The 13,459-nt window shown below is 57.8% G+C and overlaps 2 protein-coding genes across 2 annotated transcripts in view; one reads left to right on the top strand and one right to left on the bottom strand.

Moving 5' to 3' along the window:
* Positions 1–602: 602 nt before the first annotated feature.
* ZNF574 (zinc finger protein 574) lies at positions 603–6,087 on the bottom strand. The gene is made up of 2 exons (XM_069458337.1): positions 5,963–6,087; positions 603–3,567 (listed from the first exon to the last, which is right to left on the bottom strand). Exon 2 carries the CDS (start codon positions 3,545–3,547, stop codon positions 857–859), a length of 2,691 nt encoding a protein of 896 aa, XP_069314438.1. The 5' UTR covers positions 3,548–3,567; positions 5,963–6,087; the 3' UTR covers positions 603–856.
* Positions 6,088–9,607: 3,520 nt separating this feature from the next.
* GRIK5 (glutamate ionotropic receptor kainate type subunit 5) overlaps positions 9,608–13,459 on the top strand; it is a 53,848-nt gene continuing 49,996 nt past the window's right edge. Inside the window, exon 1 of the mRNA XM_069458335.1 lies at positions 9,608–10,623. The gene's annotated coding sequence lies outside the window, so the exon portion shown is untranslated. The remainder of the gene's footprint in view (positions 10,624–13,459) is intronic.

Below are 13,459 nucleotides of genomic sequence, written 5' to 3'. Positions count from 1 at the left end.
GATCCCCCGCCCCCCAAAAATTTGTTAGTTAAGCCAAAGTCCAATTCCTTGGGGGGGGGGGAGGCCTTCAAGGCACCTCCCTTTAAGAGGCTTCCTACCCCCAGGCACAGATTAGTCAGAATCTTCTCTAATCCCACAGCTGGGTCTGGCCCAAGGGCTACCCTCCTCTACTGCCCCACAGATCATGCTTGCATTTGCCCTCAGGCATCCAGTGAGAAAGCCAGCCGGCCTTGGGAGACACAGCCCACATCAGGCCAAAAGTGAGGGACAGGGGTGCTAAGAATCTGATCTCTGATTATGTTCCTGCAACCACCAGAAATAGCTTCGAGCTTTTCCACGGGGATGTGGGGACCTCTAGTGGCAAGAAAGCCATGCTGCCTCCCTCCAGCACCAGAGTGAAGTCCCTGTTCTGAGAGCCATGCCTGTGGAGGATGCCAGGTCCTTCTCTTCAGTCCAGCACATGTTTACCGAGCGCCTACTAATCCCCAGGCCCCGTTCTGAGTGCTGGTGATGCAGCCATGAGAAGTCAGACCCAGTACCGGGCCTCACGACTCCTCAAATTCCACCCTACACAGCTGAGCCTGACAACAGCTCATAATGTCCAACTCAGTGTTTATTGATGGTTTCACTTTGGGGTCACCAGTGCTAAAAGGTGGAAGGTAGGGGGAGTACCTTTATGCATATCAAGGACCCCAAAGTACCTCCACCTCAGAAGGGAGAATAGATCCAATTACAGAACTTACACGGTGGCAGGGACAGGACGGGGAAGGGGCACAGTCTGTACAGAGTTTAAGGGGATGTCGGAAGGCCTTCAGCACCAGGGCATGGTGGTGCTGAAGGGGAAAACAGGGCAGGGTCAGCCACTGATCTGGACCCCCTCGGCTTCAGCCAGAGGGTAGATCTCAATGGCCTCCACCAGCGGCAGCGCCTCCACTGCAGTCTCCATCACAGCCAGGCCGACGGCAGCCTCTGCCTCTGCCAGCTGCTGCCGCACAGCTGCCTGATGCTGCTGCTGGTGGGTCTTGCGGTGCTTCCAGAGGTTGGAGAAGGAGCGGTAGCTCTTGCCACACTCGGGGCAGGAGTAGGGCCGTTCACCTGTGTGGATGCGGCGATGTTCTGCCAGGCGCATGGAGATGGCAAAGGCCTTGCCACACACTTCACAGGCAAAGGGCCGCTCACCTGTGTGCAGGCGCCGGTGGTCTTTCAGGTGGGTGCTCTGACGGAAGGCTTTACCGCAGTCCGGACATGGGTATGGCCGCTCACCTGTGTGGATGCGCCGGTGTACCTGTAGTGATGTCTCTGTGCTGAACAGCTTCTTGCACTCGCTGCATTCCAGACCCCGGCGCCGGGCAGGGGCTGCAGGGGCTGCTGTGGCAGTGCCTCCAAGGGCCGCTGGGGAGGCACCTGGTGTGCGAGTGGCCCTCGGGGCCCGCGGGGCTGGGGGCTCCTTAGCCAGGACCTCTCCAGGCCCAGCAGCTGCATGAGCCGCCTCATGTGCCTGCAGCCGTGCAGCTGAGCCCACTTTCTTGCCACAGGTGCCACACTCAAAGCGCCGTGGGGCCTGCGCAGCTGCAGCTGCACAGCGGTGCTCACAGAGCCGCAGCGAGGAGGGGAAAGCAGCCCCACAGGATGGGCAGCGGTGGGGCTGGCGCCCTGCGTGAACCACGAGCTGGTGGACCTCCAGCAGCCGGCGCAGCAAGAATGAGCGAGGGCACTCGCGACACTTGTATGGGTACTCGCCCGTGTGGTGGTAGCGGTGCATGAGCAGGCGGTAAGGGCGGTGAAAACGCACCCCACATTCCTGACAGCGGTAGGGGAAGTGTTGGGCGTGCACTAGGCGATGCTGCCTTAGCGTTGAGCTTTGCGTGAAGGCCTTGCCACAGTCCCCACAGCGGTAGGGCCGCTCCCCTGTGTGTGTGAGCCGGTGGCGGGCCAGATTGGCAGGTGAGTTGAAGGGCTTGGAGCAGTCAGGGCAGGGGAAGGGCCGTTCCCCAGTGTGTGTGCGCAGGTGGTTACGCACATGAGACTTCTTCTTGAACATCTTGCCACAGATGCTGCACTTATGGCGCCGCTCCAGCCGGTGCACAAAACGCTGGTGTCGGGTCAGCTGCAATGCCTTGCCAAATTCACGGCTGCACAGGAGGCAGCGGTAGGTGCCTGGGGCAGCAGGCCCTGCTGAGCTCTCCTCAGACACAGGGGGCTCAGGGGCCTCTGGCTCTCCAGTCTCTGCTGGGGCTGGCTCAGGGAAACCGATGACAGGCTCCTCTGGTGGGACTGGTGTCGTGGGCAGAGGGACACCCCCTGCCCCATGGGTACGCCGGTGATAAAGGAACTTGGTGAGATTGACAAAGGTCTTTCCACAGGGACACGAATGCAGAGGGTTTGGGGTGTGGGCTCGCCGGTGGGCCAAGAGGAGGGCCTCTGTGCCAAAGGCCAGGCCACAGTCTACACACAGGAAGTGCGACTCACTGCTGTGGTCTCCAAGGTGCTGGTCTAGACTGGAAGGGCTAGGGAAGACACGACTGCACAGGGGACACTTAAAGACGCCCTCCCGGTGACTCCGCAGGTGCTGCTGTAGCTGGTGGGGTGAGAGAAAGAGCTGGTCACAGGCTGAGCAAAAGAGCTCCTGTGTGGCTGCCCCACCTGGCTCTCCACTGTTGTTCCTCCGGGCCCTGCGCCCCCGGCGATCGCGCCCAATGGCTTCACCGTTGCGCAGCTCGTAACTGTGGTCAGAGGCTGGCAAGGGGTCAGGTTGACACACAGGTGCCTCTGCAGGTGATGAGGTCAGCGTTTCCTGCTGTAAGGCAGGCTCCTCAGACTCTGGGACAGGAGCAGAAAAGTGAGTTGCCTGGTGCTCCAGAAAGTCGGCCGGCAGCTGGAAGAGCTGGGAGCACTCAGAGCACTTGTAGAGGAGCAGCTCCACCTCAGTCACCACCTCAGTGGTGGTGGCAGCTGCAGACGGGACAGCTGCCCCTTCCCCACCCTCTTCTGCTTTTCGGTATGAGTGCTCCACAGCCACACGGGCCTGGCCCATGGGGGACCCTAGGACAACTGGGGACCCCAGGACCACTGGGGCAGGAGCCTTGGTAGGTGTTGCCCGGAGATGCATCTGCCTGTGGTTCAGCCAGAGCTCCTGGCTGGCAAAGAGAGCCTTGCAATCCACACACTCGTAGTGGATGGTGCTGGAGCTCAGTGGGGGTGCCTTGGGTGGTGGCTCAGCTGGCACTGCCTCCTGGGGTACCATCATCTTCAGGTGCAGCTCCTGGTGCTCCAAGAGCTGGCTGGGTGACATGAGCAGCTGACCACACTCCAGGCATTGGTATTGGCTCTCCTGCACTAGAGTCTGATAGAGACCCGTGCTCGAAGCTGCCTCTGTGGCCACAGTGACTCCAGGGTCAGCCACACCCACCAGCTCAAAGTGCTGCTGCGGCACGTGGGAGTTCTGATGCATGAGCACCTCCTCCAGGGATCCATAGAGCTGGTTGCACTCGGAGCAGACATAGCGGTGTTCAATGTACAGGACTGTTTCCTCTGACTCCTCAGTCATGGCAGCGGCAAGGCCCTGGGCTGGGAGAGGGGAGAGTGGGAACAAACCAGTTAAGCCACTTTCCTCAGTCTTTCCCAGTGATAATTCTTCCCTTTATCACTCCCACCTCCCAAAGCCTTAGATCTATTTCCCCCTCTAACTTCTTTTGACTTTTCTAATCCTACCTCCTTCCCTAACAATCCTTCCTCCCCTGAACATAAAACAAAAACACCAAACATAAAAATCTTCCCAGCATTCCCTTCCCCAGAATCTACCCCAAATCTCACCTCTGAATCTACTGGAACCAAACTCCACCCACCAGATCCTTGTAACCTGTCCAATCTCCTGATCTTCTATGCCTCCCAGCAGGCCCCACAGTCCCGCCCATCGACAGGAACCTGTCTCCTCTCCTAATGAACTCACACTACCCCATTCCCTCTCCAAGGTACCCAGGTGAAACCTCACATAGGCCTTAACTGCCCATTTCTCCCAGCCACACTCTTCCCAGGGCCTCAGCTCCTTCTCCCAGGTTCTCGGACCTCTTTTTACACCCAGACTATTCAAGCTGTCCCAACGCCCCACCACTTCACTTCCAGTACCCTCACGTGGTACAATCCCTCTTCCTTTACACACAACCCCTGCTACCCACTAACTCTCTTCCTATGATGCCCAGATTCCTCATATCCAATTATCCAGTCAAATTTTCTCATACTAACCTATCCCCACACTCAGACCTTCCCCACCTTAACTTCCTGATACCCAACCCTCCCCTTAAACTACTTAACATCCTCTACAAATCAAGGCCTTCTCCCACAACCCTAACCTCCCCATCCAGAATACCCAGACCCATCTTCACAAAAGCCTAATCCTTTCTTCCTATCTAGACCTGTCCCACCACTCTAACTCATGCCTCCAGGGTATCCAGACACTTCACGTTAATCACTTCTTCCTTGTTCCAAGACCAAATCTACAATTCTAACCCCTTCTGGGGTCCCCAGATCCCCCCTTCACATTGACTTAAACCTCTCTGCTTCAATACAACCACCCCATGTCATTCGGGGCTACCCACGCCCTCTCTTCATATCAACCTAAGTGCCTCTTCTTTGCAAAACAGGCCCACCCTAACCCATTCTGAGGATGCCCAGATACCTTCTCCATATTGTCTTAAACCCTTTATACACCCATATACCCTAAGCCATTCCAGGGATACCCAGACCCTCCCTCACATTATTAACTTAACCTCTTCTCATTTGCAAAAAGACCCAACCCCACCCTAACCCATTCCAGGGACGCTCAGAAGCCCTCTTTATATCAGCTTAACTCCTCTTTTTCAGAAAAAGATCCCCACAGACTCTAACCGACTCCAAGGACATCCAGACCCTTCACAATGGCTTAAATTCCTTTCACACATACCCTTCCCACCGCCCAAATCTCCTTTAGAGATGCCCAGACTCCCTATTCTTCTCAGGCAGAACCCCCATCACCACCCTAATCCTGTAGACAGACACCTCTTCCTCACACCCAAAGCCCTCTCACCAGCCTACTTCTCTGGGGATACCCAGACCCCCAACTTATCAACCTACCACCTCATTCTCATTCCAGGAATACCCAGAGCCTACCCTCCTTTTAGCGTACAGATCTCTTGCCACCCTATTCCCCACCCCCAATAACCAAATCCCATCTTCACTTTGGCCTAATTACCTGTACTTTAAAAAAAAAAAAAAAAGACCTCCTCCCAGCGCATTCTAGAGACACCTAGAAACCCTTTTCTTACTAACATGGCCCTTCTTTGCGTAGATACCACTCTTAACGCATTCGAAGGGTACTCCCCCCCAAACACATTGCTTTAACGTCTCTTCGTATTACTTTTAACCCCATCCTTCACACCTGGACCTCTCCCGTAGCTCTAGAGCTCTTCCTTAGAGAGATTCCCAATACCTTTTCACACCAATTCACTGCCCTAATTCTACCCAAGCATAACTACATTTTCTCCCCATGCTAACTTAATTATCTCCTTTCTCACTCCCTAAACCCCTCACCGGGAACCCAAGTGCCGTCTAACCGCCCTGGCCCCTGCGGTCTTGGACTCGTCCTACCAAGTCCCTTTACCCCAACACCCTATGGAGCCTCGAAGCTCTCCTCCAGGACAGCTGTAAAGCCTCCCCTTCCCGCCCCGGGCCCTCCCAGCCCCCAGCCCGAGCCCCGCCTCTCCTCAGCCCCGCCACAAGACTCAAACCCCTTCCCCACCCGCCGCCCCGGCCCGGCCCGGCCCCCGCCCCGCCACCCGCGTGCCCCGGCGGCCGTTGGTGCCGCTGTGCCTTCACCGCCCGGCGCGCGCCCCGCTCGGGCCCTCAGTGCGCAGGCGGGGAGAGGAGAGAAGGCCGCGGGGTAGGGTGGGGAGCCGGGCCGGCCCTCAGCGCGCCCGCTTGCACTCACCCGCCTCCGCCGTCTCGCACGCCCCGGACCCAGGCCCAGGCCACGGTTCCCCTTGCACGGCCACCCTAGCGCTACGTCTCTCTAGCTCCCGCCGTCGCGTCTCGCCTGCTCCGCAGCCTCGCTCTAGCCCTAAGCCACCCTCAGCAACGCCCCTCCCACCTTCCTCCTCGGCCGCCGAGCGAACGGCCGAACGCGCCCAATCATCGCTCGTCTGTCCCTTACCGGTTAGCCAATCGACGCTCATGTCTCTGAGGCTTGGCCCAATAGCGCGGAGCGTTGAGAAGCCCAGCAGAGCCCAACCAATCCTCTAGCGACGTTCCCTCACCGGCAGGCCCCCTGGTTGATAATGTCCGCCCCCTTAAACCTCCCTGGAGGATACTCCTCCTCCACCTCCTCGTCGACTCCGCCTCTGACGGCTCGTGAGGGGAGCGCTGAGCGGAGGGCAGCGTGATGACGTCAGGAGGCGGAGCGAGGCTGCGGCCGCCATCTTGGGGGCGTCGGGCGGGATTTGGCGTCCGCGTCAGGGAGGGGGAAAGTCTGGGAAATTGAGGCACGCGACGCCCGTAGGGCTAGAGCCGGGGAGTTGAGGCTCAGAAACCCCCAGGGGTCAAAGGGAAAAAGTAAAACAGCACTCAGCGCGAATGGGAGAGGGGAAAGTGACACCAATCACATGAAGGGAGAAAAGGGAAACCAATGCTCAAGACTATTATTAAAAAGAGGAATGAAGGCAATAGGAACGAAAGGAGAAAAAAACCGAGGGAACCAAGAGAACTTTTTTTTTTTTTTTTTTTTGGAGGGAGGGAGGAGAAATGTCAGAGGGAAAGCAAGGAGAGGGAATTGGAGGTAAAGGAAAAGCAGGAACAAAAAGTTTAATTTGAAGAAACCGAGTGTGGGGGTAGAGGACCTGAAGGACGGTTAGGGTGAGAGTCTGAATGAAGTGAGCCTGTCGGACTCTATTTTTCTTCCTTACAGGGTGACTCTGACCCTGCACAGCTCAAGGACAGTGGGGCCCAATGTGTCCAAGGGGCTGTGGCCATCCCTACTCACCTTCTGCGGCACTCAGGGCCTGGGAAGTGAGTAGGTTTGGTGCGGTTAGAACTGTTTCCAGAGCTACTCCCTGAACCCAAAGACGGGGGAGCTGCAAGAAATTCACTTGGTCCAATCTCTCATACCTCACCACCATCCAATTCTCAGATGAGGAAACTGAGTCTCAGAGTTGGGTCATTTACCTACCTGAGGCCAGAAATCTGCTAGAGGATGGAACACGGAGTAAGACCCAGGTCTGACTCTTCAGTCATCAGCTTTGCTGTGTCTGTTTGGGCTCTAAGTAGACGTTCTGACTTTCCCCTAGATTAAACTCCATTTAACACCAGACCCATGTGGTTAAACCATGCTGCCTGCATTGGGATCCTGGCCCTGCCACTTCCTAGCTGTGACCTCGGGCAAGTCAACCGCCCTGTGCCTCCATTTCTCATCTGTGCAATGGGGATAATAACAGCCCTTGTCTCATGATTGTTGTGAGGCACAGAGTAAGATCTACGTAGGAGTTAGTTATTTTTATTATTATCTCCAGGAGTCTAATAATAATAGCTAACATCTCCTGGGTGTGTCATGATGTGCTAGGTATTATGCTCAGTGCTTTACATGCATTATTCGGTTTAATCCTCTCAACACTCCTATGAGGGAGAAACTATTCGCCTGACTTTACAAAGAAACTGAGGCTCAGGAACGTTAAATAACTTGTACAAGTTCCCATAATTCGGAAGAGACAGAGCCAGGATTCCAACCCAGCAGTTGACTCCAAGGTCTACACTCTTGGCCCCCAGGCTCTAATCTGCGGTTGTAGGTTGAGGGGATGGATGCAAAAAGTAGAGGAAAGACATTGGTGGCAATCAGTGAGGCTCAAGCTAGCCGAAATCTGCTCCAGGAAGTCTGGGTTTGCCCTTAGGGTGGAATCACCTGGGGCAGGTAGCCAGAGAAGTGGAAGCTAGGCTCAGTCTTTGACAGGCTCTGTGACCTTGGGTGGGTTCTTGCTTCTGCTAAGGCCTCCTTTTCCCCATTTAAAAATCTGAGGGTCTAGCTTAACTTCTCAGGTCCCTTTCTGCTAGGACCTTGGATTGCCCAACTTACTGGGTCAATTAGGTCCCTCTTCTTCAAACGATACAAGAGTAAGTTGAAGCCTGGATCAGTGTTTCTGGAGGTAGTAGCATGGGACTAGGACTTCTGGGACAGGTTGAATTTAAAGAGGATAGGTGTTCTACATTAGGGTCCTGCATAAGCAAAGGCCTAAAGGCCGGTATGAGTGTGGGCTTTCAGGCCTGGCTGGAGGTAAGGGCAAAGTTGGTGGTCCTTTGGGGTCAGATGTATGTTGAGGATGTCCCACATGCCAGCTTGCTGAGGGCTTCCCATGCTAGGCTGGCATGTAGTGCTAGAGTTGCCATGTGCCAGCTGTGTGTTCAAGACATGCGGTCACATGTGCTGGGGGCTGCACGTGAGTATGTCAGTGTCTCCTCCCCATCACGAGCATCGGGGGTGGTGGTGAGTCATGGGCTCAGCCTTCAGCGCCAACTGTCATGTTCCTTTCCCCCAAATTTCACCCCCACCCAGCCGTGCACCACCCACCCCCATTCTAAGATCTGGTTGCTCTGTCTTCCATCCCCCTGCCCTGCTCAGCTCCCTCTGAGAGGCTGCAGAGTGTTCCAGGGAGGAAGTCTCCTGGCTCTGCCCTCCAGCTCTCTGCCCTGTTGTCCCACCCTCTTTCCCACTGCCTCTCTGCTCCCTTCCACTCATCTTTGTGTGTCCCAAGGATTTCTCTATGCATTACAGAGAATTCCCACACGCACCATCCATCCCGTCACCTCTGTGGGAGCTATTTCTATTTTGGGGGGAGTCTCTCTCATCTCTGTGGCTGGTCGCTCCTGCCTCAGTGGGCTTCTTGTGTCTGCGAGCCACATCCATGTGTCTGTGGGTCCCCTGGTGTTTGTGGGCCTCCTCCCAGTGTCTGTGACCTTCTCCAGCTTCCCCTGGCCCTCTCCCCGCCTCTGTGGTATGCTGCCTTGTCCCCATTTCTGTGGATGCTCCCTGTACCCAAGGAAGTGCTTTGTGTCTCTGGCCTCTGCCCTTTTTTTTTCCTTCATGGGGAGCTGCCTGTGTTTATGAACTGCCCCTTATCTCCGAGGTCCTTTTTCATGTCTCTGTGGGCTGCTCCCTTGTCTCCTTGGGGCCTTCTTATCTCTGGGCTTTTCCCTGTCCTTGTCCTTGTGGGTTTGTGGGACTTGGTCCACCTTTCTGGGTCTTGATGGCTGTCTTTCATCTCTCTGCATTTCTCTTCATCTCTGTAGCCCTCTCCCCCATCTCCATGGCCTTCTCCCCAGGTCTCCCCGCCTCTCATCTCTGTGGGCTCCTGGGCAGGGCGGTGGCATGGGGTGGTGGAGGGGGTGGCCAGGGGTGGGCCCTCCATCCAGTGCAGCTCCTTCTTCTCATCAGCATTCTCCTCGCGGGGGCCCCCAGCCCCGGCCAATACGGGCTCCCCCTCCCCCGACTCCCCTCCCTCCTTGCTCTCTGCCTGCCTCCCTCCCTTCCTCCTGCCAGCCCTCCTCCCTGCCTGCCTCTCTCCCTCCCTCCTCTCCCCCCCACCCCGCCCCCCTGCGCTCCAGGACCCAGCGCGGGCGGCGGGCGGGCAGGCAGGCGGCGGCCTCGGAGGGGAGACAAGCGGTGGCGGCAGCGGTGGCGGTGGCGGCGGCCAGCAACGGGAGGCAGGCCCAGCCAGGGACTGGAGCTGGTGGCAGCGGCAGCGGCTGCTGCTCGCAAGGGACCAGGAGTCTGTGGCCAGGCCCTCCTGCCGAGGCCCTGCGCCGGGAGCCCCCGGGACACCCCACCCTCCTCCGCCTTCTTCTTCCACCTGCTCCCTTCCCTCCTCCCCTCACTCCTCCTCTCCTCCTCTCCCTCCTCCCCATCTCTCCACCTCGTCGGCCCCCTTCTCAGCCTCTCCGGGTCTCCCAGCACCCCATCCTCTCCAGCCCCTCCACTCCCGGGCCTCTCCTGGCCCCCAGCATGCTTTTCCCGTGGGGGCTGAGGGCGTGAGGACTCCAGGCCCTTGCCTCATCCAGGGCAGGGCCAAGGCTCTGGGGGGAGGGGGGAAGGGGGTGGCCCCCTCCCCCCAATCAGACCCTCCCCTCCCCCACTCTTCCTGATGGCCGGCTTCCTTTTTTCCACCCTGTCCTCGCCCCCTGTGGCCCCCCCAGGCCGGCCGGGCTAGGGGAGGGGGCGGGGGCCCTTTCCCGGGCCGGCTTCCCCCTCCCCCGGCTTTGCCTGTGCCCCCCCTTCTGTTTTCACCTTCCTCTCTTCCTTTCCTCCCTCCTTCCCCTCCATTTGCTCCTTCCCCCTCTCCTCTCTCCCCTTCTCTCCTCCATTTTCTCCTTTTCCCTTCCTCCCCTCCCTGGCCCGCCCTCTCCTCTTCCACCTGTCCTTCCTCCCTGCTCCTGGGGAGCCACCGTTTTGGATTAGTTGGGGGCCACCGCTGGCGGCGGGGGAGGGGGCCCTGTGGACTGCCCTCTCCCCCCCGCCCCAGCCACACCACCACCCAGCGCCAGAGCATCTCCCGTTGTCATTGTCGTTCCTCGGGCCTCGAGGGAGCCCAGCCCTCCGTCCCACCAGGATCCGTGAGTGTCTGCAGGCGGGGACTGGGCTGGGTTCTGGGTCCTGGAAGGCTGGGCTCAGTGCCGCCTAGCAGGGCCCCCACTGCTCCCCGAACTGGCAAGTACCCTCCCCCACCGGGGGCCTGCTCTGCGCCTCCATCTCCCCAGCCTCCATTCACCTCGACCTTTTCTCACCCCTTCTGGGTGCACAGCCCACCCCTGCTCCAGACACCCAGCTTTCTGGGGTCCTAAGGGGCTGACTGTGTCTTACTTGTGGGCTCACTTTTCCCAGGCCCCTGGCATGTGTCTGCCCCTGCTTTCTCCCGGCCTCAGTCCCGGTCCCAGCCCAGACCGACTCTCTCTCTCTCTCTCTCTCTCTCTCTCTCTGTCTCTTCCTTCCTTCCTCCCTCTGAGCCTCATCCCCTCTGCCTGCCCTGGGCCTTGTCCCCATCCCATCCAGACTCTTTCTCCTAGAAATGTCTTTTTGTTTTTGAGTCTCCATTTCATGTATCTCTTGGGCCTCTCGCAGACTGTGCCCAACTTCTCTCTTCTTTGCTGTAGCCCAGCCCTTTCTCAGCGTGTCTCTGTGGATAGCCCTCTCTCTCTGTCAGAGCTCCCCGCTCCCCGCGTCTCTTGCCTCTCTCTTTTGAGGCTCCCTTGGCAGGTCTCTTTCCACGTCTCTCCATTCTGTGCCTCTGCTGTGCCTGTGCTCCCCTGGCCCCCTCCCTCCCTCCGCCCCAGGACTTGAGGCTGTCCTCCGTCTGTCACTTTTTGCTCTCCCCCGATCCACTCTGGGCACCGGGCTCCTCCATCCCTCCCTCCTTAGCCACTGCCCTGCCGTCCCTGCCTTTCAGTCCACATTGGCTTTTCCTTGCTGGGCTCGCTCTTCCCGCCCCCGTCCTCTCTCCCCACATCTGTGTTACCTTGCATGGCCTTTCCGCTCCCATTCCTCCCTGCTCCTGGGGGCTCGAGGGGCCCTGGGATCTTCTGCTCCCCCGCACGGCATCCCTGAGTGTCTCAGGGTGGCTGTGCCTTGTGTGGGCTTGTCCCCTCAAGCGGGCACACGCCCCATCTCTGCCTGTGCTCCTCCAGGACACTCACTCAGTTTCCTTCGTTGGTGCTCTTCCTTTCCTAGTTTGCAAGCGTCTCTCCCGCGTGTGCTTCTTCCCCTGCCCCTTCCTCCTCTGGAGGCCTGTGATGAAGCTCAGACATGCTTTCTCTCTCTTTCCAGAGTTTTGCTGTCTCTCTCCTCCCCACGCTTCTTGTACCAGCTGCTGTTTATTTTTTGCCCACTCCCTCAGCCCCTCTGTCCTCACTCACCTGCCTGCTTCTCACCTTGGCTGACTGGTGTCTCTCATTTACCCACTTGTCTGTCTCTTTCCCTGGGTGGGGCCCCTGACTCAGTTGTTTGCTATGTTTCCACCTTTGTCCAGCTTTGCCTAAGTTTGGAGTCTCTGAGTCTCAGGCTTGCCTGACGCCCTCCCCTCCCCTCTCACACCCTCTGTCTTGTCTCTGTCCCCTGCGGTGTCTCACTGCTAGGCTGTGTCTGTATCTCATTTAGCCCCAGGTCCTACCTTTTGGGCTGTGTGTCCTTCTGTGTGAACCTTCCTGCACCTCTGTGTCTGTTTGCGGCCCCCAACCCTGTCCTACACTCTGTCTCTATCTTTCTGCTCCCACCTGTGGGTCCCTGTCCTTCTGCCCTGTCTCTTCATGGGTCTTTCTGTCCTTTAGTCTCTGCTCCCTGATTTGCCCCGGAAGTCCCTGGTGTCTCAGGATGACCCACCCCGCTCCTGCCTCTCCGAGCCCCGCCCTTCACACCCTCCCGGTGAGCTCTTCTTCCGGGCCTCCCAGCATCCCTTGCTCCTCCACCCTTGACAAGCCTTCACCTTAGATCCCATTACAGTTTACAGACACCAGCCTGCCCAGCATGCCCTCCACCTCCAGCCTCTCCTTCCCAGAGGCCCAGAGAGAGAGTGGTGACTTGCTCAAGGTCACACAGTGAGTCGGGGCCAGAGCTGGGACTACTCTGGTCTCCTGTTGTCCTGGCCTGGGTTTTCCTAGACCCACAAGATGGTCAGAAGAGTTGACTTGGGTCTCTGCCCTTCCCTGGCAGTTCTTATCCCACTGTTTCCCCAGTTCAGGCCCTCCTTCCATGGGGACTGGGTGGAGTGTGGGGGGTCCAGGCTCACCTCACTGCACTCTGGGCCCCGCAGTAACCGTACTCCATGGACACCCAAGTGTCTCTTCCCTTGGGGCACGACCCTCAGCCAGGGAGAGCTGCACATCTGGTCAGACTCCTCCCTGCTCAGTGGTTGCCCTGTAGAAGGCCAGGGGTACCTGGAGGAATCCCTGACTCCCTGGGGGTGGAGAGTTGCGAGGAGCAGAGATACTTTGTCTGACCCTTTGCTTCAGCTCCCAGAGCAGGGTGGGGGACAGTGGTTGGACACCCACTTCTGGCAGGCAGCTCACTCCCTGTCTTACTTTCCACCCTCCCTGGTTGCAACCCAGATCTCTTTCTGCATCTCTCCTGTGCCTTGGTTTCCCCTTCTCAGCCTCCTCCACTCTCTTCTCCCTGTTCTGTGCTTTCTCCATCTCATCTCCCCATGTCCCTGTCTCTTCCCTCTCTCTCCCCTAGTCCTGTCCCTAGCTTCCCGTAACTCTCCTTCCCGTTTCTCTCCATTTCTGTCCCCATTTTCTTGTTGTCTTAGCATCTTTCTAGTCCCATGTATTTCTGCTGTTTTGTCTTTTCTCCTTTTCTGAGTCTCTCATCTTTCCCCTCTCTAAGCCTCCGTTCCACTTTCTGTCTCTGTGTTTCCCCCTCCTCTCTCTTTATGTGTATTTTTTGATCCTTTTGCTGCTT

The sequence above is a fragment of the Eulemur rufifrons genome, chromosome 24 (genome assembly GCF_041146395.1).
Source record: "Eulemur rufifrons isolate Redbay chromosome 24, OSU_ERuf_1, whole genome shotgun sequence".
In the NCBI taxonomy this organism is placed as follows: Eukaryota; Metazoa; Chordata; class Mammalia; order Primates; family Lemuridae; genus Eulemur; species Eulemur rufifrons.
The sequence above is the reverse complement of the archived record's forward strand: the minus strand, read 5'-3'. Positions and strand labels throughout refer to the sequence as shown.